At 42.3% G+C, this 25,902-nt stretch overlaps 1 protein-coding gene across 1 annotated transcript in view; it reads left to right on the top strand.

Moving 5' to 3' along the window:
* The first annotated feature begins 19,895 nt into the window (after positions 1-19,895).
* The window catches only part of NGFR (nerve growth factor receptor), a 72,036-nt gene continuing 66,029 nt past the window's right edge, over positions 19,896-25,902 (top strand). Inside the window, exon 1 of the mRNA XM_060780841.2 lies at positions 19,896-20,288. Coding sequence (XP_060636824.2) covers positions 20,211-20,288 — 78 coding nt within the window. The 5' untranslated portion in view covers positions 19,896-20,210. The remainder of the gene's footprint in view (positions 20,289-25,902) is intronic.

The following is a 25,902-nucleotide window of genomic DNA, read 5'->3' as shown; positions in this document are numbered from 1 at the left end:
CACAGCAAGCCAAATATGTCACAATCCAATTATCACATGGACAGAAAGTGAGGTGAAATTTTCAGAACAGGTTCACCGAGGGCAAAGCAAATATGACAAGGATGCTGACCCTTCCCAATACTTTCCAAAACGTGCACGCGCGTGCACACACATACACGCACGCACAAATATGGCTGAAGTTACACTTTTAAAAGTACCTTTTTCAACTTCCATAAATTCAATGTAAGAACAAACCTACAGAACCCATCTTGTTTGTACCTTGAGGACTGTCTGTACATTACAGTTTGTTTTTTCCAACCCTACCAAAGCTCCCAAAAAAAGTGAGTGGAAATGAGGATGTAACATGTCAGGTACATCAAAATGTGCAGTCCGTCAGGTGAGCACGGGGAGGAAATGACTTCCACCTCCTACTCAGTGGCCTAACCCTAAGGTTCAGTAAAATACCTGGATGTGTGTCTCCTGATTCCTCCCTCTCCAGCAACCCAGAAATAGATGTCCTGCCAGGTAGGGAGTCCTGTGCAGTTTACCAGGTGGGTTGGGTTTTTTTTGGAGGGGTATAGCTTTGGGAGGGGTAGCTAAGGAAATGTAGCTACATAAACTAAGTCTATCTCTTGATGCAGTATCTCAGCCAAAGAGTTAAGGCCCGAGGGTTACAATAATTGGAAAGAGGTCCTACTGCATTGTTATTTTTTCCCCTGGAGTGGAAGGGGTGGATTTTCATCTTTAATAGTAAAGGTAAAGGTTTTCCCCTGACATTAAGTCCAGTTGTGTCTGACTCTGGGGGTTGGTGCTCATCTCCATTTCTAAGCCAAAGACCCGGCATTGTCCATAGACACCTCCAAGGTCATGTGGCTGGCATGACTGCATGGAGCAATTCTACCTTCCCGCCAGAGGGTACCTATTGATCTACTCACATTTGCATGTTTTCTGCTAGGTTGACAGAAGCTGGGGCTAACAGCAGGAGCTCACACCGTTCTCCAGATTCAAATCTATGACCTTTCGATCAGCAAGTTCAGCAGCTCAGTGGTTTAACCCACTGCACCATCAGGGGCTCCTTTCATCTTTAATACTTAATACCAATGTAACAGGGGGAGATACAACACTACTAATCAAATGTCACTGACACAGATAGAGGAGAATTTTGTTATAGCTCATTTTGGAAAAAATTAGCCCAATTCCCAAATTTCCTCATATCTGAAACAAAAAAAGAAAGTTTAAAAAATACGAATGCAAGAGAGAATTAGACAGAAGTTGCTATCAATAATCATTTTACACCAACAGAAACAACAGACAGAAGTTGCTACTGCTATTTAATTCCCTTTTCGGTCTCTTTGGTTTTTCACTTCTTCTCCCACCCCACCTGCTCCTCCTTCCCCCAAAAGGCAAACAGTCACGGGGGATCCAAACCTCATATTGCGTGCATTTAGCCCCTAAATCTCTCCGATTGTCAAAATACCCTCAGAAATCTGGAGCGCATTCCAGGAAATATAGACACTGCAGGAAATTAGCAGGGGAGGCATGAGATCAGTTTTTCCCCCTGTAGTATGTCCCATTCTTTCTTCTAATCTTGGCATTTCTTTACCCCATCTGAGTTTCCCTCCCACTCCTCTACAGCCCGGGTACCTCAGTTTTGGGGGCTACAATGTAGGACTCCAAAGCATCTCTTCCCAAACCAGATGCTGATGCCTGAGCATCTCCCCCGTCCGCTGCCCTTTCCCTCCTCCTTTGCACCTCAAGAGATGCTTGATCGAAGCCAGCAACCTCCAAATCATATTCCAGAGAGGCATAACCATGTGGGACACACATGTCTGTGTCGTTTAGGAGCTGGCTATAAGAGAAGACTTCCAAAATATTTCAGGCAGGATTTTATTCTGTTTAAAGACTTGAATTAAGACCCTGAACATTGATGGTTCAGAGGGAAGGGCACCATGGTTGTTTTTAGGCTTCACGTGGCTAGTCATTGCAACCATCATTTCCATCCCTGGTTAAATGAGTGTTTTCCATGTAACACAGATAGACTGAATCTGTAAGGAGGGGAAAGGAAAAGAAGCGAAAGAAATGAATGCTTTAGCTCAGCTCTCTTTGACCTGGAAGTTCTGGCGTCTCATCCCAGATGTGCAGGAGTCATGTGTAAGCATTCCCACATCAAATTAATCACTTCACACATGATCAGAGAAACTACTAGTATTTCTAAGGGAGAGGCAAGAGAACCATTTATATATCCCCGTGTTTCACGTGACATTTGACCCTCCTCCATCATGTAAATCCTCAAGTATTTTGCCTTCTTATGTGAAGACAAATAATTAAGGGAGATTCCTTCATTCTCTAAGAGCAAATGAATATTTCTCTGCATATTTGAAAGTTCTGAAGGGAGAATTTTTCATAGGGAATAACTCTATTTTCTACACAAAGGTTTCCTGTGCAGGAAACAGGGCTTTCTGACTTGGAGGAAGGGTTAGAAGGCATGATCATCAAGTTTGCAGGAGACACCAAATTGGGAGGGATAGCCAATACTCCAGAAGACAGGAGCAGAATTCAAAAGGATCTTAACAGATTAGAGAGATGATTGGCCAAAGCTAAAAAAATGAAGTTCAACAGGGACACATGCAAGATACTCCACTTAGGCAGGAAAAATGAAATGCAAAGATACAGAATGGGGGACACCTGACTTGAGAAGATCTTGGAATCCTCATGGAAAACAAGTTAAATATGAGCCAACAATGTCATGTGGCAGCAAAAAAAGTCAATGGGATTCTGGCCTGCATAAATAAGAGTATGTTGCCTAGATCCAGGGAAGTAATGCTACCCCTCTATTCTGCCTTGGCCAGACCACACCTGGAATATTGTGTCTAATTCTGGGCACTGCAGTTGAAGGAAGATGTTAACAAGCTGCAATGTGCCCAGAGAAGGGTGACTAAAATGGCCAAGGGTTGGGAGAACAAGCCCTATGAGGAGCGGCTTAAAGAACTGGGCATGTTTAGCTTGCAGAAGAGAAGGCTGAGAGGAGACATGATGGCCCTGTATAAATATGTGCGAGGAAATCATAGGAAGGAGGGAGCAAGCCTGTTTTCTGCTGCCCTGGAGACGAGGATGTGGAAAAATGGCTTTAAACCACAGGAAAGGAGATTCCACCTGAACTTCCTGTGAGAGCTGTTCAGCAGTAGAACTCTCTGCCTCAGAGTGTGGTGGAGGCTCCTTCTTTGGAGGCCTTTAAGCAGAGGCTGGATGGCCAGCTGTTGGGGGCGCTTTGCATGTGATTTTCTTGCATCTTGGCAGGTTGGACTGGATAGCCCACAAGCTCTTCCAAATCTATGATTCTATGATTCTGCATAAGAAATGTGTTTTTCAGAGAGAAAAAAATGATTTCTGCAAAATGATTCCTCTCCAAAATTGTATATATAAATGCTCTGTGCATAATGAGTACCTTAAAAACAAAAGAACCAATGAACAAAATGACACCAAATTTGGCAACAAAATGTCTCACAACACAAGGAGTTACTATCACTCAAAAAAAAATTATGATTTTCTCATTTGGGAGTTGTAGTTGCTGGGATTTATAGTTTATAGTTCACCTACAATCAAAGAGTACTCAGAACTCCATCAACGATGGAATTGAACCAAACTTGGCACACAGAACTCCCATGACCAACAGAAAATACTGGAAGGGTTTGATGGACATTGACATTGAATTTGGGAGTTGTAGTTCACCTACATCCAGAGGGCACTGTGGACTCAAACAATGATGGATATGGGCCAAACCTGGCACGAATACTCAACATGCCCAAATGCGAACACAGATGGAGTTTGGGGGAAATAGACCTTGACATTTGAGAGTTGTAGTCACTGGGATTCACAATTCGTCTACAATCAAAGAGCATTATGAACCCCATGAACAACAGAATCGGGGCAAACTTCCCACACAGAACACCCACCAACAACAGAAAATACTTAAGGCCATCCAATCCAACTCCCTTCATCAGGGCAAAAAAACATAATCAAAGTCCTCCTGACAAAGAGCCATCCAGCTATAGATATAGATAGATGATAGATAGATAGATGATAGATAGATAGATAGATAGATAGATATGATTCACACACACAGAGATATAGTATCATAGATTTGAAAGGAACCCTTAAAGAAGGACAATGATGTCTTGCATGTTCCAGGGTGGACAAACCAGACACTCTCCACATCAACACGGACAAAGAAACAGCAAGAAATACTGTTGACCCACAAGCATAAAGACATTACATATGTTAGAAACCAACACTTTCTCATTACTTTATTTCCCAGATCAACAGACTGGGCCACAGCAACGTGTGGCAGGGGACAGCTAGTATATTATATAATATCACATTATATTATATTATTAGAATAGCGCAGGAGACAAGGTATATAATAATGTTATATTATTAAAATAGCACAGGAGACAACTTGTAGCAGCAGCGTTGTGCGCGTGTGTGGGGAGGGGATTATGAAATATTCATACAAGAGTCTGGGGGAGGTGGGAGACAACCCTTATCTCCATCAATATTATCTCCCTTTTGTTGTTGCTAATCAGAGCAGACGAGACCTATCACAAATATAATAATGGTAGTGGAGCAACCGCTCTTCCAAACAGCTGACCCCGCAAACCTCAGTGGGCCAATCGTTCTGGTTTTCGAGAGAAAATCCAGTCTGAAGGAATCAATACAACAAAGTCCTTATTCCAGAGAAAACTGTTAACTCGAGCAAGAAGGGCACCCAAAGATGCCTGAGGCAATGTCCCGTCACTTCATAACTGCATCCATGTGCAGAAGAAGAACTATATGACACATGGAGAGGTCAGCTTATAGCGTCAATGTCCCTGAGCTTTTTCTTCTCCCCTCTTTTATCAGCGCATAAAGATTGACAGGCTATATACTGCCTTGCGAGCAGCAGGGCCCGGGTAGTAATGAGGGTTATAAAAAAGTGGTTTTTTATGATCGTCATCTGAAAAAACACACCCGCCCCTTCATGCTACTACAGTGGGGGTTTTGGGCCACCTCATTACTGGAAAGATATTGGCTAGCTGGAGAGAGTTGAGAGGAAAGATAATCAAAGAAAGGTTGAGGGCAGTGGGAGGAGGGATGGATTTTGCGAGCAAAGGGAATAAAAAGGACAAAGAACAGAGATGCTGGGAAAGGGAAGAACAGCTCAACGACATCTTGTGGAATACTCAAACTGGGACCGGGGAGTGATTCGAGTGATTCGTTTACCGCACTGTCTGGTTTTTGAGCCAGCCCTTTGACCTTCTCCTGCCACCCGGCCAAAAGGTTTACCAGTCCCTAATATTAAGCTCTGTGTTTGTCTACATCAACTCAAAAAACATACTCACTCATAGGTTCTGTGATCCGGACACAGTCAGGATGATTCACTTGCAATACAATTCTTTCGACTTTAATCCACTTCAAGATTTTGAGAAAATTTGACATTTTTGGCCTCCACTTCACTGTAGTTAGGGGGAGAAATACCGATGGTGGGTGGAACTGGTTCTTTCCTAGGTTGAGCATTTAAAAAACAAAAAGGTGCACGTGTGCAAATATTTGCAAATCAGTATAACAGAAAATATGTACTGTATATACTTCAGTATGAGCCTAGTTTTTCAGCCCCCTTTTTAGCTTATACTTGAGTCTTGGTTGTTTATTATTTTACTCTGATATTGTTATTATTTTTATTACATTTATTATTTTACTCTATTATTATTATTATTATTATTATTATTATTATTATTACATTTATCATTTTACTCTATTATTATTACATTTATTATTTTACTTTATTATTGTTATTATTACATTTATTATTTTACTCTATTATTACTGTTATTATTACATTTCCATTATTTTACTCTATTATTATTATTATTATTATTATTATTATTACTATTAGGTAAAGGTAAAGGTTTTCCCCTGACATTAAGGCCAGTCGTGTCCGACTCTGGGGTGTGGTGCTCATCTCCTTTTCTAAGCCGAAGAGCCGGCATTGTCCGTAAACACCTCCAAGGTCATGTGGCTGGCATGACTGCATGGAGCGTCATTACCTTCCTGCCAGAGTGGTACCTATTGACCTACTCACATTTGCATGTTTTCGAACTGCTAGGTTGGCAGAAGCTGGGGCTGACAGCGGAATTCGAATCTGTGACCTTTGAGTCAACAAGCTCAGCAGCTCAGCGCTTTAACCCACTGCACCACCGGGGGCTCCTTTTATTATTTTAATTATTTTATTAATAATTATTTCTTATTTTAGTATTATTATAATATTTATTATTTTACTCTATTCATTATTATTGGAAGGATAGGTAAGCACATTTATTTTGAAGAAGGTTAAAATAATGGTTAAATCAGAGTTGGGCAGTCTTATCTTAAATTACAATTTTATGTAAATATTAAAAAATTAACCTACTGATGCCTCAATAAATGTAATTGTATTGATATCTATTTTTATTTTGAAATTTTCCAGTACCTGTTGCATTCCCCACCCTCAGCTTATACTCGAATCAATCCATTTTCCCAGGGTTTTTTGTGGTAAAATTAGGTACCGCGGCTTATTGTCTGGTCGGCTTATACTCAAGTGTATACAGGGTATATTTACAAGCATATTGGGAAAAGAAGCAGAGCACAATGTGGCTAGAAACAATGCAAACAGGTGAAGTTGGCAGGAAGAATTATGTGGCTTGCTATGGCAATCCCACCATGATGTGTGTGGTATTAATGGGGTCACTGCAGACCAAGAAAATGCAGTGCCAAGCATATTTTTTTCATCAGTGTCAATACTTTCTTTTCCTCAGTGTTCCCAAGACCAGGAATCCACCATATTCCACACAACCTCCCAGTCTCTTCTCATGATGTAACAAACATTTGTTCCATTTGCTCCAAAAGGAAGCATCGGATAATTTATCCAGTTCTGTACCTCCTTAAACATGGAGACAATGTGGAGGAAATCTGGTGAACTCTGGGGCATTAAAAATTAAAATATCTGTTTGACAACATGTGCGCATCTGTAAAATGTGCCCCTCTCCAAAACCACGATTGCGTACATTGCTATATTCTGCACAAACATGTTTTACTTGACAGCATCCATTGTCGCTTTTTCCAATTTAAAAAGTCTGTATATACAGAATTCATAAAGAGCAGACTTGGAAAGTGAACAAAGGAGGAACTCTGTGGAGATGAACTCGATTAGTCTGCCCACCCCTGGTCTCTTTATTGATCTGTAAATTTCCAAAGACAGAGGGGGGTTTTTTTGAGGGGGGGGGGGGCAGGAAGCCAAGCTGTGAAACAGGACAAGTGAAAAACTACAACTATCTCCTTCACATCTAATTATGGTCTCAACAAACATAGAAAGAGCCTTATTTCCTCTACTGTTCTGATGTCCAGTCTGCACCCAAATGATGTGCCAAACACATTATCCTTTTTCTCATGGCATCTGCACAAGCACTGCTTACCATGCTATCTACTGTTGACATTTGATGAGCATTATATAGCTTGGGAAGGGCCGTGGTGGTGCAGTGGATTAAACCGCCGAGTTGCTGAACTTGTTGACTGGAAAGTTGGCGGTTCGAGTCTACAGGAGAGAGTGACCTCCCGTTGATAGTCTCAGCGTCTGCCAACCTAGCAGTTCAAAAACATGCAAATGTGAGTATACAAATAGGTACCTCTCCAAGGTACTGGCACTCCATGCAGTCATGCCTGCCACATGACCTAGGAGGTGTCTACAGACAATGCTAGCTCTTCGGCTGAGAAGTGGAGATGAGCACCACCTCCCGGAGTTGGTATCTATTAGACTTAATATCGAGGGGAAACCTTTAACTTTCCTTATATAGCTTGGGTCAAGGCTATCTAAAGAACGCTCTCCCTCTTTCTGTCTTATCACCTTCCCACACACAGCAGATGAGAATAAGGAATAGGGCCTTTTAGTGAGTGTTTCCAGACTTTGAAACTCCTTCCCTAGAGAGATGAGGATAAGTCGCACCTTACTATTCTGTTGCTGGCAAATGTAAGCTTTTCTATTCCCACAGGCTTTTGGGAAGTGACAACAATGGGCTTGCAAAATTGTACTGTCTTGTTGATTTTTATCTTCTGTTAATGGATTCTTAAACAGTCAATATTGTAGATTGCTTAATTGTCTTCAAAAGTAATTTGTATATTTTAACAAATATTTTATGTATTTCACTCTGTAGCCATCTTGAGCCCCAGTATTAGGGGAAAGCAAGATATACATCGATAACAGCAACAGAGAATTTGGTTTAAATGCAGTCAGCCATCCATATCCACGGATCTTATGTCTACAGATTCAACAATTCACAGCTTAAATATACTGCAAAACAAAAAGAAATCTTAAAAAGCAAATCTTGATTTTGCCAGTTTACATAAGCTACAATGTTTTACGATGCCATTGTATATGATGGGACTGGAGCATCTATGGACTTTGGCATTCCCATAAGGCAGAGTGTTCTGAAACCAAACCGCAGCAGATACCAAGGTTCCGCTATATCTGAAATCTCTTATTTCCAGACCTGGGATCTGAACATAATGACTGCCACTTCAGAACCCACTATGCATCACACTCTTTGCCATGTTCACTTGCAGCATATGCTTAGGGTGCTTTCAGATAGAAGGTTCTTACTAAGCAAAAGGCTTGACATATTCTATTTTTTCCACTTTAATAGATTTTTTCAAGAAAAAAGATAAAATGATAGCTGGAAATGGGAGGATTACAAGTAGAAGACTGTGCAGTCTTGCTTTTTTCTTCTGTTTCTGTGTGTGTGTGTGTGTGTGAGTGTGAGGAGCGACTTGAAAAACTGCAAGTCACTTCTGGTGTGAGAGAATTGGCTGTCTGCCTAGGGGACACCGAATGTTTTACCATCCTGTGGGAGGCTTCTCTCATGCCCCTGCATGAGAAGCTAGAGCTGACAGATGGGAGCTCACCCTGTTCCACAGATTTGAACCTTTCAGTCATCAGTCCTGCTGGCACAAGGGTTTAACCCACTGCACTACTGAAGATTCCTTCTCTTCTGGTAAAAGTATGGGAATGAGACTGCGTGATTTCATGATTAAAAGCTTGTCTGGAATGACCCTTTCAGAAAAAGCATGATGTGTTCTTGTGATTTCTGCAGTCAAACTTTTCACCTTTTGATAATTAACCACCCAAGACCTTGTAATAATCCCTTTCAAACAAAAACATTCTGGTTTCTCTGGGTAAAATCAAATCATCTTGTTTCATGTTCTTGAAATTAAATTATGCATGCTAAATTATGCAGAATTCTAGACTATGGAAGTTTAAGACTATAAAATTTATTATGTAGTATGACCTCAAGTTTGTGCGAAAGCATTCAGTACTTGAGTTAAATGAAATGAATTGGAGTGTTGAACACAAGTGACACACAAGTGCAAAATGTTTCACCAACCTAAATTTGAATTGACAGCAGTGTTTCCCAGGGAAATCTGCTGTTCATATTTGAGAAATAAAAATGAAAAATAAAATGTGTCAATCATCTATACTTACCATAAGCAGCAGCAGCAGCAGCAGCAGCAACAACAACAACAACAACAGCGGCAACAACATTTTATTATGGTCCAAAGATCCTTATTTCACCATTGGTGTACAAGGTATGCAGGTTAATGAGATTAATTTGCCATAAGCAACGACTCAGTGTTCTGGATCCAAACAACAATGAGATGAATTCTTTAAGACCAAATATTTCTCACAAGGCCATGCTTCATCATGGCAAACTAAGGATCTATGCTAATTTCATAATTACAACCTGGAATTATGGCTTAATAAGGCACATTAGGAGTGAGCTTCAACCTGTTGCAAGTACCCGATTTCCTCCTTCCTTCATGCAAAATATTAACAAAGCAGGGATAGCTTCATGTAAATCTAAGATTTTGATTTATTGTGCCAATCCCCCCCACATACACACACAAACACAACTTGTTGTGCTCAAACAAAGAACAACCCATTATCTAAAATTAGCTATTGAGTTTGTTTCAGTGAAACAAATGAAAATATTTGGCTGGATTATTTATCCACGTGCTCTGGTGAGGCAACAAACTGGTTGTTATGTGTACACTGTTTTCATTAACATTATGGTTTAATAACCTAGATTTCCTGGCTCATCATTTGTATGCTTTCAACATTCAGATTGTTTTGGAATGATGATGAAGAAGTTATTTAACTTTTGACTTTTCAGAGAGATATTAAATGTTTAAATAAAAATAAAATAAAGTGGATATAATGAAGAATTGGAGCCCCCGGTGGCGCAGTGGGTTAAAGTGCTGAGCTGCTGAGCTTGTTGACCGAAAGGTCGCAGGTTCAATTCCGGGGAGCAGCGTGAGCTTCTGCTGTCAGCCCTAGCTTCTGCCAACCTAGCAGTTCGAAAACATGCAAATATGAGTAGATCAATAGGTACCGCTCTGGTGGGAAGGTAGCGGCGCTCCATGCAGTCATGCCGGCCACATGACCTTGGAGGTGTGTATGGGCAACGCCGGCTCTTCGGCTTAGAAATGGAGATGAGCATCACACTCCAGAGTCAGACATGACTGGACTTAATATCAGGGGATAACCTTTACCTAATGAAAAATGTAGGTATCATCATCATCATCATCATCATCATCATCATCATCATCTTTATTTACACTCCACCCCCTCTCCCTGAAGGGCCAAAAATGCCTTCCTGGATCCCCTCCAATTTGTGATGTGAGATTTCTAGAGGTTTTCTCATGTCCAGGTAAATTGTTACTCTAAAAAGCAGAACTTTGGCGGTGTCCTAATGGCATTCTAAGCTGAGAAAATAGCTTCTCTCCTGTTGTGTAAAATAAGAGACCTGGGGAGAGGGGGCTAATACATTACTGCCCTATACCTTCCAGTCATTTCCAAATTATGATGACTCCAAGGGCGCTTCCAGACAGCACAAAAATGTGGGTTTTAAAGGAAGAGCAAAGAAACCCTAAAACATGAGAACATGTCCCCACACAAACCTGTAGGTCCTAGGATTTCTTCCCCCACCATCCTCACAGGCCTCCCCTGTATTGGAACAAGATGGAGGGTAAACAGGAGACATTGGTGGTTTTTATTTTAAAAAATCTCTCCATTATGCACTAAACTGTATATGGGTGCATGCAAATATCTTAATATAAAAATAAGCAGATTTGCATGTGTGCATATGATCTTCAGCATATAATAGATTTAAAAAAAAAACTTCTGGATTTCTCCCTTCCCCTAATTGTTTTTTCAAGCTCTGTTTAATATTATACAGTTTAAAATAAAGAGTTCCAGAGTTCTAATTACTCTCTGCCAGTGTTTCCTTTAAATCAGCTGTGTGTCCATTTGACAGCCCAATCAGCTGTTTTGGGCTTTATAAAAGCAGACATGTGCTGAAGCATTCTCCAGAGGGGGAAGGGAAGGAAATTACATGTTTTTGGTGAGTGCAGGGATATACAGTGATGCAAAAATGTGTATTTTCTTGGCCAGAACCGGGATAAAAGGGGAACATATAAACCCATGTTTTTTGGCCATTGCAGGGAATCAGCACACATTTAATGCTAACATCATGTAGTTGCTCCCCTTGTTAACACAGAAAATCGGTACTGTATAGATGGGCCCTAAGTCAAGCCTATCACAGGCTTTTCTTGGCAAGCTTTTTTTTTCAGAGGCAGTATGAATTTGCCTTCCTCTGAGGCTAAGAGCGCATGACTTGACCAAAGACCCAGTGTATTTCCATGGCCAAAGAGACATTCAAACTTGGTCTCAAAAGTCATAGTCCAGCAATGAAATCTCTACACCACATTGTCTGTCCGAGTTAGCATAAGAAAATTATAAATGATTCTTTAGAAAAGAACTATTTAAATAGATATTCATCTCAGGCTAAGAAACATTGGCAATGCTCTAAGCAGTGTTACAAACCTTTTCTTGACTAGGACCACTTGACCAGAGTGCCCGGTGGTGCAGCAGGTTAAACCGCTGAGCGGCTGAACTTGCTGACCAAAAGGTTGGCAATTCAAATACGGGGAATGGGGTGAGCTCCTGCTGTTACCCCCAGCTTCTGCCAACTTAACAGTTCAAAAACATGCAAATGTGAGTAGCTACTGTTTCTCCAGAAAGGTAATGGCACTTCATGCAGTCATGCTGGCCACATGACCTTGGAGGCGTCTACAGACAATGCTGGCTCTTCAGATTAGAAATGAAGATGAGCACCATCCCCTAGAGTGGGACACGACTAGACTTAATGTCAAGGAGAAACTTTTACTTTACTTGACCACTTGATCAAGGACCACTTTGACCAGAGACCACTCTCCAATATCAGTACTAAAAGGATTACAAATCAGTTTTTGGTCAACTTTAGATTTGGTTTGGTTATTTGGGGTGCTGATTCAGAAAGATGCATCAAATAGACCACATCAACTCTAGTTTCCAATACAGAACATATGCCATGCAGTAGCCGCCCACAGAAAATCATATTTAATAATCTAGAGCTGATGTGGTAGTAGCAAACTTTCAAGAATAGTCAGCCTCTCCCCTCTCGACATCCCTGTTGCCTCAGCACTATAAGAGGGTTTTACGAGACTAGTTGCTCTTGTTGTCGCATCGTTTCAAGGCAACCCTGTAGTAATTGTGAGGCTGCGGACCATATTTTCATTCTTGGGGACCACTGGTGGTCCATGGACTACAAGTTGTGTACCACTGTTCTAACAGGAGAAGATTTAGGTGTGTTTTTCATTGGTTAACATTTTGGAACAAGCTGGGGCTATATGAAAGCGATAAGCTGTGTATGAACTGGAATGGGACCTAAACATTAAAAAAAGGTGGAAGAGAGCTTTTGAACTAAATATGGGAGGAAGTTAGAAAAAAAAAACAGGGAAGTTTCCAATTTGGTTAAATCCACTCTAAGAGATGAAAGTAACAATATTTTGATTGCCCAGATGAGAATGGGTGGAAACAAACCATGAATACAGAGTAAAATGTAATAGCTGGTCAATGCGACCTAAGGACCAAAGCAGGAAATGCTCAAGCCAGAGCCACCTGGAGAGGGACATAATATATAGGGGTTTCTGCAGTTATGCTAAGAAGCTTTGAGCCAAAATGGAAAGTTGGCATGCTTGGTAACTTATTCTTTTTAACAGCAAGAGATAATATACTTTGGTATACTAAAATGCTATCACACATGAGCAGGAAAATTCAAGTGAACTCATGTCCAGTTGGTAGGCTTCCTAGAAGCATCCAGTTGGCCACTGTGTGCACAAAATTCTAGCTTAGGTCGACTTTCTCATTTGATCCAGTATCAGCATAGCTCTTCTCACGTTTTTAATAGTTTGGTCTGAAATGCGAGAAGGAAAAGATCAGGTATGCTTTCCTTAGAAGAAGGCGTGGGTAAAAAAAAATATGTGTCAAGCAAATGTGTGGATAGAGCTATTCCTAGGATAGTTTGTGTAAGTCAAGAGTGTCCCTTGGAAAAAGATAGCCTTGTGCTCAGCCTAACATGCCAGATGTGTAGGCTGTTCAACCCACACTAGTCCCTGTTGACTGTGCAGCTCAGTAGGGGGTTGGCATGTGTTGAAGCGCTCCACATTTCTGAACTAGGATGTTTGGAAATTCTGCAGCAACCACATCCAGTGCCCAAATTAGAGACATCTGAGTGTGCAGTGCCTCCTCAAATCCCACTTCTCCATAGCATGCCTTCAAAATGCAGACACGGTTCGGCTGTAACACAACTCAATACACCTACTTTCTTACGTTCGTCACTGAGGCAAGAAACCACTTTCTGTGCTTAGGAAAGTTATATCCTTTGAACTTTCTTGTTGTTAAATGCCTTCAAATCAACTCTTTATAATAGGGTTGCTTGGCAAGATTGATTCAGGAGAGGCTTGCCATTACGTTCTTCTTAGCTTAAAAAGTGTGACTTGCTCAAGGCCACCAAGTGGGTTTCCATGGCTGAGCAGAGATTCACATTAAATGGAAATAATTTGTTCTTTTCTCAAAAGATGGGGGAAAAAATGTTTTTCACATGTGTGGAAATAGTTCTTGTGTCTTTAGTACACATGAGTAGACTCCAAATCCTTGGATAGTAAATGTCCTATTTTCTTTATTACAACACAGGACTGCACTCCAATATTCATTCACAACCAGGACTCTCAGGAGTCTTCATCAGGTATCATAGAATCATAGAGTTGGAAGAGACCTCATGGGCCATCCTGTCCAACCCCCTGCCAAGAACAGGAAAATTACATTTAAAGCACCCCCAACAGATGGCCAAACAGCCTCTGTTTAAAAGCTTTCAAAGAAGTGGCCTCCACCACACTCCGGGGCAGAGAGTTCCACTGCTGAACGGCTCTCACAGTCAGGAAGTTCTTCCTAATGTTCAGGTGGAATCTCCTTTCTTGTCATTTGAAGCCATTGTTCCACGTCCTAGTCTCCAGGGCAGCAGAAAACAAACTTGCTCCCTTCTCCCTATGACTTCCTTCCTCTCACGTATTTATACATGACTATCATGTCTCCTCTCAGCCTTCTCTTCTTCAGGTAGTTGGGTCTATAAACAATATGTGTTATTAATACTCACATACAGTTTGTCAACTGGAAACATCAGGCTTGTAAGCTACTTACTCACTTATCACTTGATAAGTAAGTAGCATGTGTGTGTGTGTGTATAAATATAGCTATGACTTTTACCTCAGCCACATTGTTTTATGATGTTGTCTTGACTGTATTTTGTTTTATTATTATACTTGATTGGTTTCAATGCATTGTATTTTATCTGTGATTTTTGGGCTTGTGTCCTTTGTTTGGTTATTTCCAGTTGCTAAACCTTTTTGGATTATATATATTTCTTATTCTGGTTTTTATATGCTTTTTATATGTTTTTACAATAATCAGTTTGCTTGTATTCCTAGACTCTTGTGTGGTGCAGTGGTCATAGATGTTTCCAGACCTGGAGTGCAACACCAAAGGCAAATTCTTTAAACTATAGCCATTTAAAAGATGCTTCTGATGTGTATTTGTATTTTTTTTAAGATATACTTTATTTCATCCATCATCAGCCCTAGGTTTAGAGAAGATTTATCAATGTAAGAGGGAACTTCCTGAGTAAATGGTCAAGCTGGTATTCATTATTAAAGCCATCAGAAATTTAATGAGCAACTAGAGAGTCCACTGCAGCCAAATCATACTCCAGCGTGCTGCTGAAGTGCTACAGCCAGCATCTCCTGTCTCTCCAGAATTGCTTTGGGTAAAATACAGAAGTTATGGTGTTTGAAAATGTCTTTCTTTAAACAAGTAGGCAATGTAGTCTTTCATGGCCACAGGACTGGAACTGAGATGGCAGATGCTTTCATGAACGAAAGAGGCAAGGCAGGCCAGGCCAAATCCAGTTAGCTCTGAGCTTGCGCATAAAAGAAGGATAATTTTGTTGAGTAAGACAATAAGACCTTTGTTTCTGTTATTATTGATCTTATAGAGGACGCAGAAAGGAGTTGTCTGAGATCAGGCAAGAGAAAAACATCTTGAAAATGCTCAGACTAAAACAAAGTGGTTTAAAAATAGGGCTGGACTAGCCATTAAGCAGCATGAACCAACTGCTTCAGGCAACAGTTTTTAAAAGGAGACTCCTTTTCCTGAGTTTTCTCCATCAGTGTGCAATTGTACATACTTCAGAGCATTTCGACTTTTGAAAATTCAAGTTCAAAAACATTTTTAACATATAGAAAGGGCTATGCTTTCCTGTATACGTGTCATTTCAAGTTGCCTGCTGACTTGGTGGTGACCCAAGAATTGCCTAGGGTTTTCGTAGGCTGAAAAATTGTCTACTGACATTTGTTGGCAGTCTCCTGTCACCAGGGCTGAATCTGATTCTCTTCCAAGATCAGATGGGCGCATTTAGAGCATTTAGGCCACCCCTTTTGGCATCTATCTTGACCATATTATGCCTCTGTTAATTTACAATATTGTTCTGACATGTTATATTATGCAGGGCAAGGAAGGTGGTGCTTGAGGGTGGAAAATCCCAATGGATGTTCCCTCCCACTGCTGACCTTTTACTGACATTCCAGCAACTGGTCCAGCCCATGAATAGAGAGGGCAAATGCAGTGCAGGGGAGCTGTATGAAGTTTGTTCAGAAGAACATCCCAGCAACTTGAGCCTCATAGGTCAAATTTGTCTGCTTTCCACACCATCTGCCTTCACAATACCACCCATGAAGGAGATGTTGTCTTATCTCCTGGTAGAATGGGCTCTCTTATGAAATAATCTGGGATGTAGGGCAGGGTGTATAAAACAATGGAAGATTGAACTTTGGCTAAGTCTATGGTCATCACTCTGGTCAATTTTCCTTCCTTTTCAAGCATTCCCTATTTTGGTCTTCATTTTTCCCTCAGCTAGAAGAGAGCCAATGATGAAGACAGTGACAATTGATGCTGTTTATGGACAAGTGAATCCGCTCTGGAATTTTGTCTATATATCTATTTTGGAACAGGGTGTTGTATCTTGGTTAGCTCATGCAAATTTCAAACTAAAAGCCAGAGCAGATTTACATATGCACAAGCTCCAACAAGGAATCCACTAGCTAGTGGTTCCCAACTTGTGGTCCTTGCACCACTAGTGGTCCTCAAGAACAAAAAATATGGTCCACAGCCTCACCATTACTACACCATTGCAACGAGAGCAACTGGCCTCGCGAAAACCTCTTATAGTACCGAGGCTTATTAAATATGGTTTTCTGTGGGTGAGCAGATGGTGACTACTGGATGGCATATGTTCTGTATCAGAAACTAGAGCTGATATGGTCTATCCAATGCAACCTTTTGAATCAGCACCCCAAATAACCAAACCGAATCTAAGTTGACCAAAAACTGATTTGTAACCCTTTTGGTAGTAATGTTGGAGAGTGGTCCCTGGTCAAAGTGGTTCCTGTTCAAGTGGTCCCTTGTCAAGTGGTGCCTGTTTAGGTGGTCCCTGGTCAAATGGTCCCTGGTTAAAGTGTCCCTGGTTCAAGTTGTCCCTGGTCAAAGTGGTCCCTGGTCAAGTGGTCCCTAGTCAAAGTGATTCCTGGTCAAGTAGTCCCTGTTCAAGTGGTCCATGGCCAAAGTGGTCTTTTGTTCAAGTGGTCCCTGGTCAAGTGGTTTCTGGTCAAGTATTTAAAACATTTATATTCCGCCCTTCTCACCCCAAAGGGGACTCAGGGCGGAGCATATATATGGAAAACATTCAATGCCAGAACAATAATTAATTGTATGCATACATAAACATTCAAAACATTTATCTTGATATTTTCTTTACCCATGCCTGTCTAATGCTAAGAGAATATGACTTGCCCATGGTCACCTCATGAATTTTTATGGGCGACTTCAGCTCTCCAGATTTGGGAGTCCCACATGCAAACTACTATCTTGAGGAATTACCAAGCCACCTAAGGCCACCCGTAAGTTGCTATGATTGAGTTTAGATTCAAACGCTGGTCTCCAGATTCATTGTCCAAACACTCAGACTCCCTTTACACTGCTATATAATCCACATGATCTGCTTTGAACTGGATTATATGAGCCTACACTGCCATATAATCCAGTTCAAAGCAGATAATCTGGATCTTATATGGCAGGTAGAAGGAGCTTAGTTGGCTTCTATTTTGCATATCCTTCAGAAATCGGGTGTCCTAACAAATTTGTGAACATCCTGCGGCTCCTCCATGATGACATGATGGCAACAGTCTTGGACAGCAATGGTTCCCAAAGTGACCCATTTAAGGTGGAATCAGGTGTCAAACAGGGATGTATTATTGCCCCAACTTTATTCTCCATCTTCATTGCTATGATGCTTCACCTTGTTGACTGGAAGTTTCCCACCAGAGTGGAAATCATCTATAGGACAGATGGCAAGCTATTTAACCTCAGCAGCCAGAAAGCCAAAACTAAGGTCACAACACCATCTGTTATAGAATTCCAGTATGCTGATGACAACATCATCTGTGCGCAATCAAAAGAAGATCTACAAGCCACTCTATACACCTTCACAGAAGCATACGAGAAGCTTGGCATGTCATTGAACATCGAGAAAACCAAAGTGCTCTTCCAGCAGTCACCAGCCAATCCCTCTCCAATGCCAGAAATACAGCTTAATGGTGTGACATTAGAAAACGTTGACAATTTCCTCTCCCTTGGCAGCTACCTCTCCACAAAAGTCAACATTGACACCGAAATACGACACCGCCTGAACTCTGTGAATGCAGCTTTTTCTGAATGAAGCAGAGAGTGTTTGAGGACCAGGACATTTGTAGGGATACCAAGGTTCTTGTTTAGGGTTAGGGTTAGGGTTAGGGTTAGCGGCCGACAAGGCACTCTGGCATGGGCTGGTCCATGGGGTCACAAATAGTCGAAAACTATTGATTGAATGAACAACAACAAACTCAAAGAAGCTACCTAAGTTTGCTGGGTGAATAAGGTTCAGTCCCTTTTGAAAATGTCTTTAAATGTTAGACTAAAATCCTGATTGAATCACTACCATACTGAAATGGAATTCATCAGCCAGAACTGAGATGCAGTGAGGAAAAAAACCCCTATTATTCCAATTAGTGCAGGAGTCTGGACAAAGTCAGGAGTGAGAGCTAAAGAGCAACAAGGATCAGGGGAAAGTCAAGAGGCAGGACCAGAGAACAAGACAATGCTTGTTTCAGTTGGTTTTGTTAAAGGAATTATCCAAGGTGCTAAACCTATTTGGATTCACCAAAATAGATTTAGCACCTATGATCCAGACGTTTTCCAGCTTTCCAAGACCTAAATGACGTGTGGAATGGGGGAGATGATCGCAAATTGTGCCTTCTGGAGATCCCTGAAGACAAAATTCTCTATTTTTGGCTAGAAAACTTTAGTTTGCGCATATGGAAGGCAGAAAGACAGGGGCAATGAAGGGATCCTGTGAGAGCATATTATTAGACTAGATAACCCATTATTGTTGTGTGCTTTCAGTTTTTCTCCAACTTATGTCGACTCTATCATAGAATTTTCTTGGCAAGATTTATTCACAGGAAGGTTGCTTTTGCCTCTGCTGAAGCTGAGAGAGTGTGACTTCCTTAAGATCATCCAGTGGGTCTCTGTGGCTGAATGGTGATTCGAACCCTAGTCTTCAGATTCATAGTCTACTCCGAACTCAAGAACGGAGAACGGAATGTTGGTGGGCAGGAAAAGAGATTTAAAGATGGGCTCAAAGCCAACCTTAAAAACTCCGGCATAGACACTGAGAACTGGGAAGCCCTGGCCCTTGAGTGCTCCAGCTGGAGGTCAGCTGTGACCAGCAGTGCTGCAGAATTTGAAGAGGCACGAATGGAGGGCGAAAAAGAGAAGCATGCCAAGAGGAAGGTGCATCAAGCCAACCCTGCGGAAGAAGATGCAGATCAAGAATAGAGCTCCACAGTCACCTACGGATCTACTGCCAGTACACCAATCTTGGAAGACTATCCTACTTGGACAATGAGGGATCGCCTAAGAAACGTAAGGAAAAGTAGCATCTCCATAATGCAGGATCTTGAAGAGGGGACTCAAATTTCCACAGGAAATTCATTCTCCTTATATACAGGCAAATATTTACGGTATTTTTTAATCATTTTGCCCATTAAACAAAGTGTGTCCCTTGGACCATCTATAAGCAAAGGCATCACTCTTTCAGCCAACCATGCTGGAGCATTTCAGCTCTGGGAGAGTGCGTTTGAAGCGACTTCCACACCTTGATAGAGTTCCCCACCTTTGAGAATGAACCTTTGGGAGAATTTTAGAAGATAATATGGGAGTCCGTTGAAAATGCAAGGCAAGGCGGGTGCCTTTTTCGGCGGCGTGCTCGCCTTGGGGAAGCTTTGGCTGACGAGGAGAAAAGGGGAGGCGCTCCCCGCTCTCCGTGGCGTGGATTTGAAGCCACCCAGCCAGTGGGAGGAGAGCATTGATCGCTTTAATAATCATCATAACAGTAATCGGAATAATACAAAAAAAGGGGGCTGAGCTTCCCAGTTACAGAAAGCAGGTGCTGTCCGGGCTGCCTCTCAGTTTCAGCAACTGCTGGAAAGGCGGCGGCGGCAGCGGGCTCCGGGCTCCGAGGCGCCCCCAAAGCGCTCTACCGGGGCATGTAGAGGAAGAGTCCCGCCTCGGCTTCTTCTCTAGCCTTCGTCCTCCTCCTCTTCTTCTTCCTCCCCTCGGCTTCCCTCGGGGAACCACGACCATGGAGCAGGAAAAGAAGCCGCACCAGCAGCACCGGCACCGGATCGCGCTCCTCCTGGGCTTCTTGCTGCTGGCCGCGGTGAGTGGAAACGGGCCCGAGCGGCACCCACGGTCTACCCTATCCAAAGTCTACCCTTTTCTCCCTCCTGAAGGGGAAAGGAGAGAAGTAGGGAGCGAGTCTCAAAGGGGCGCAAATCCCCATTTCTGAGTGGTTTGTTGTGGGAGGCTTGCACTATTGCTTTGGAAAGCCCTGCGGGGGAATGATGGGTTTTTTTAAGGGAGTTTGTTGTTGTTTCTCCTCCTCTTCTTTTTCTACTTCTCTTCCTTCTCCCTCTAACACCACTACTTCTTCTTCTCCCTCTTCCTCCTCCCTCTACCACTACTATTAGTACTACTACTGCTTCTTCTCTTCCCTCTCCTCTCTCCTTCTTCCTCCTCCTTCCATCACCACCACCGTTGATGCTACTTCTCCACCACCTTTCTCCTCCTCCTAACTCTACTAACCCAATTTCTTCTCTTCTGCTTCTTCCTCCTCCCCTCCTCTACTTCCTCACTCTACCTCTACTTCTTCCTTCCTTCCTCTTCCTCCTCCTCCTCCTCCTCCTCCTCTACCACCCGTTTCTTCTGCTGCTGCTTCCTCCTCCTCCACCTCTTCTTCTTATCCCCTCCCCTCTTCCTCCTCTTCCTCTCCTCCTCGTAACTAGCATCCGTTTCTTCTGCTGCTTCTTCCTCCTCCTCACTCTACCTCTTCTTATCCCCTCCCCTCCTCCTCCTCTTCTTCCTCCTCTTTCTCTCCTCCTAACTCTACCACCCGTTTCTTCTGCTCCTTCCTCCTCCTCCTAACTCTACCACCCGTTTCTTCTGCTTCTTCTTCTTCCTCCTCCTCTTCACTTACTTCTTCTTATCCCCTCCCCTCTTCCTCCTCTTCCTCTCCTCCTAATTCAGCCACCCGTTTCTTCTGCTCTCTCTTCTTCTTCCTCCTCACTCTACCTCTTCTTCTTATCCCCTCCCCTCTTCCTTTTCCTCCTCTTCCTCTTCTTCTAACTCTACCACCCGTTTCTTCTGCTCTCTTCTTCATCCTCCTCCTCCTCACTCTACCTCTTTTTACCCCCTCTTCCTCCTCATTCTACCAACCGTTTCTTCTGCTGCTTCTTCCTCCTCCTCACTCTACCTCTTCTTCTTATCCTCTCCCCTCTTCCTCTCCTCCTCCTAACTCTGCCACCCCTCATTCTTCTGCTTCTTCCTCCTCCCCCTTCTCCTCTGTCTCTTTCTACCACCAGTTTGTTGCTTCTCTTCCTCCTCCTCCTCCTTCTAAGTCTACCACCAGTTTCTTGTCTCTGTTTTCTCCTCCTCCTCACTGCCTCTTCTTCTTTCTCCTCCTCCTCTCCACCTAACTGTCACCCGTTTCTTCTTCTTCTTCTTCTTCTTCTTCTTCTTCTTCTTCTTCTTCTTCTTCTTCTTCTTCTTCTTCCTCCTCCTCTTCCTCACTTTACCATTTCTTCTTCTACCCCCCCCCCCTTCTTCTCCCTCCTCTGCCTTTCTTCTTTCTCCTCCTTCTTGGATGCCAGAGCGCTCCAGGACGTGGTTGGCTCCTGGGTCATGAGTCCGTTTTGGGGTGTGTGGGTATCCTGGGTGAACTTTTTTGTGGGAAGTGAGGTTAAGGGGAGTGACGAGTCCTTCTCCCCTACTCAGGTTCCCCATGAGAAAGAGTGAGAGGAAGCGGGGAGGGGGGAGAGGAGGGGGATTTTGATGCGCCCCAAGACTGTCTATTCCTTCCAAACCAGTGCGGATGGTCCAGGAGGGGCGAAGGGTGGATGGGTGGGTCTTCCCGAGAACAACAACATGAAGAAGAGGGCATCACCACGCCTCCCACTTCTATATAATGGCATCCTTCCTCGGAGACACTATAAGGCTTGAGAGACCGGAGGGAAGGGCTGGGGAGAGTTGCCTTTGAGGCTCTCACTTCCTTAGCAATACTTGGATGCTGCTGTTTCCTACCAATGCTGGCACCAAAGTGAATCTCTAACAGGGCTTTCTTGGCAAGATTTCTTCAGAGGCTTCCTCTGAGGCTGAGAGAGTGTGCCTTGTCCAAGGTCATCCAGTGGGTTTCTAAGACTGAGTAGGGATTTCAAATCTGGTCTCCAGGGTCACCCTTCAAGCCAGGACACCACACTTTTAGCAGCAATACCAGGCAGATTTTTGAATATATTGTAATACAATGACATTTGTAATATTATAGCCTGCCTCTGTCATATTGGTTATCCCTACTAAGCAGTTGACCAAGCTGTTGATTGACCAGAGAGCAGTGAAGCAAATCTAATTGCTTTAATGGGTCTCTTCTAGCAGCAACTATTGTGCTTCCCTTTAAGGCAGGGGAAATATTGTGAGCTGGAGTTACAATCTGGGGCAAAAAAGTGAATGGAGATATTTTTTTAAAAAAACAGCTTCTATTTGAAAATGTCAAAGTGTGCCAGGGCTTGTGGGAGGGATGTATTTATGACTACAGTCCTTACACTTACTCTGGTCCCATTGTATTCAAAGGATTTTACTTTAGAGTAAATGTGTTAACAGATTGCTCTACAATATTTTGAAAATCCCAGCAAGAACTGGGAAAGGTGCTCTAGGGACTGAGGAATGGATCCAAAAATGTATCAAGGGAAAGAGTCTTTAATGCTCATGTTTGATATCTACCGATATTATAAATACAGTGTGATGCTGGACTTTGGACCCTGGGAATCAGGGTTCGAATCCTGCTCAGCCATGGAAACCCATTGGATGACCTTACAGCACTCACACCCTCTCAGTGTCAGAGAAAGGCAATGTTACCCACCCCCAGACAAATCATGCCAAGAAAAGCCTGGGATAAGTCTGTTTTAGAGTTGCCATAAATTGGAAATGACTCAAAGGCACACAAGAAGGAGAAGAATATACTGTGGACAGCATCACACTAGAGAATGAACCCACTTTAAATCTGGTTTCTGCCTTCTACAGAATTCTGAGCTTTGTAGTTTAGTGAGGTGTTAAAGGCTCCTCCCTAAACTACAAACCCCACAATTCGGCAGGAGGCAGCCACTGTATTTAAAGTGGATTCATCCTCTAGTGTGATGAAGTAGGGTTTTTTTTTAATGCAGAAGCATTACTTCAACCCTTAATTGTGATTATAAGATATCAGCATCACCATCACCATCTTCATCATTGCTATTGTGGAGCCCCCTTGTGCTGGCAGGTCAGCCATTCAAATCTGAGGAGTGGGGTGAGCTCCCACCTGTCAGCTCTAGCTTCTCATGCAGAACATGAGAGAAGCTTCCCACAGGTTGGTAACACATCCAGGCGTCCCTTGGACAACGTCCTTGCAGATGGTCAATTCTCTCACACCTGAAGCAACTTGCAATTTCTCAAGTCGCTCCTGAAAAATTGCTATTGTGTCAGTATCATTGTGGGATGCAAGGGAGAACAGGATGGTTACCCTATTAGAGGAAGTGTAAAGGTATTCATTATCTATAATGCAAGTGGAGACCAAATTCTTACCCATATTTCTTTTCCTTTCCGATAGATAAAGCAGGGTATACATAATAATAGCCACTCAACAACACTGTTTTTTGATTGGTTTAACCTTGATTAATTTGCAAGTGAGGCTAAACAGAGGACCTCGAATTTGTGCCCATAACTCTAGGCACACCCTAGGGCAGTTTGGCAGTAAAGAAAATCTATATATGATCAGAGGCTGCCTTTCCTTTGTTCCTATCACCTTCCTTTTTCTGGATAGTTAATATGAAAAACAAATGTCTAAGGTTAAGGCTTTGCTTAAATTAACATTGTTTGAAGGAAACAATGTAGAGGGATGTCACAGTAAGAGATGGGCCATGGGTTATGGGGATGATAGGCATTTGGGTTTGAATAGTTGAATGCAAGAAGCAGATGTCAGGACTTTACCACAAGATCTGGCATTATGGCAGGTATTTGAGAGGGAAGTCTTAGTTTCTATAACCAGGCATCTTTCTTAACATTATACTAAGAGTTCGGTAGAAATCAGGCAAAGAATTGGAAAACTTCGTTCTTGGATTACAGCTCTCAGAATCCTCCAATCCAGAAAGTCACTGGGTGTAAGAATCTGTGGGTTATAGCCTCAAGTTCATGGCTATGATGATGGGGGAATCTGGAAACTGTAATTCACAAAGTGACATTTCCAAGCTGTGATTCAGTTCTGGTATCCATTTTAAGGGTGCATTCTGAGGTGAATTAAATAGTCTTCACATGCTCACAAGCTGAGAATGTTTTGAGCATGTGAAGAGAATGTGTGCCAAATTTTTTTGTACCTCATAAACACAAGCAAGCCATACTAGGAACTCGGAGAAGAGTTTCTAATATGTGTACTTATATTTTGTTTTAAATATATATTTAAAACTCATACCACTGAGCTATGAATATCCAGAGCATCCTAGAGTCAGCTGCATAAAGTTTTCAAAATTATTCAACTGTGGTGGCGGCAGAGTAGAACAAGGCAAGAATAGAAAAAATGGATATGAATGACTTAGACCAGGGGTCCTCAAACTTTTTGAACAGAGGGCCAGGTGATAGTCCCTCAAACTGTTGGAGGGCCGGATTATAATTTGGGAAAAAAACATGAATTCCTATGCACACTGCACACATCTTATTTGTAGTGCAAAAACACTTAAAAATACAATAATTAAAATGAAGAACAATTTTAACAAATATAAACTTATTAGTATTTCAATGGGAAGTGTGGGCCTGCTTTTGGCTGATGCAAGGGGGTTGTTGTTGTTGTGTGCTTTCAAGTAGTTTCAGTCTTAGGTTGACCATGAGTGAAGGCTGGGTAAATGACCTTGGAGGGCCTTAGTTTGAGGACCCCTGACTTAGACATTTTGGATGTTCCATTTAATTCCTATATATTCATGAGGAGTAGATCAATAGGTACCACTTCGGCAGGAAGGTAATGAGACTCCATGCAGTCATGCTGGCCACATGGCCTTGGAGGTGTCTATGGACAATGCCGGCTCTTTGGTTTAGAAATGGAGATGAGCATCACACCCAGAATTGGACTCAACTTGACTTAATATCAAAGGGAAACCTTTACCTTAATCATGTGGAGAGTCATGCAAAGTCTTTATGAAAATGGTACTCAAAGAAGGGGGAAAAAGGCAAGTGAGAGGTGAAATCTGGCTGTCTTGGAAAAGTCCATGATCCTTTCAGCAAAATGAGCAGAATGGCCCACAAATGCAGCAAGCCTGACTTATTAGATGTTACGGTAATTGGAATAATATATATTGCCCTCTCACTGAGGGAGTGGTTGTATAAAGACCATTAAGCCTGGAGACTAAAATCACTTAACTGCATTTGCTTGAAGAGAAGTGCCAGCGAGTGATATGTAGGTTTTTCTGGAAAGGCATCCTGCGCTTAAAAGGCATGAAAAGACAGAGGAGGGTGTGGTTTCCCAGTGTTGCTAAACCTGGCATCACGATTACTTTATGATTATTATTACCATTTTAATGTGTTAAGCATTGTCTGTAACTCCTCTGCCTGTCTCCCCAGGCATTCTCTGGCTCTAGGTAGCCGAATATAATCCATTCTTTCCCACGTTGGGGGTAAAAGCTAAAGATGTCATCTTTCCTACCATAATTGAATGTGGGACCTCCTTGAAAAGATCCTATTAAGTATCTAATCCCACACAGTCA

This window comes from Anolis sagrei, chromosome 6, assembly GCF_037176765.1.
Source record: "Anolis sagrei isolate rAnoSag1 chromosome 6, rAnoSag1.mat, whole genome shotgun sequence".
In the NCBI taxonomy this organism is placed as follows: Eukaryota; Metazoa; Chordata; class Lepidosauria; order Squamata; family Dactyloidae; genus Anolis; species Anolis sagrei.
This window is presented reverse-complemented; position numbering and strand designations above follow the sequence as displayed.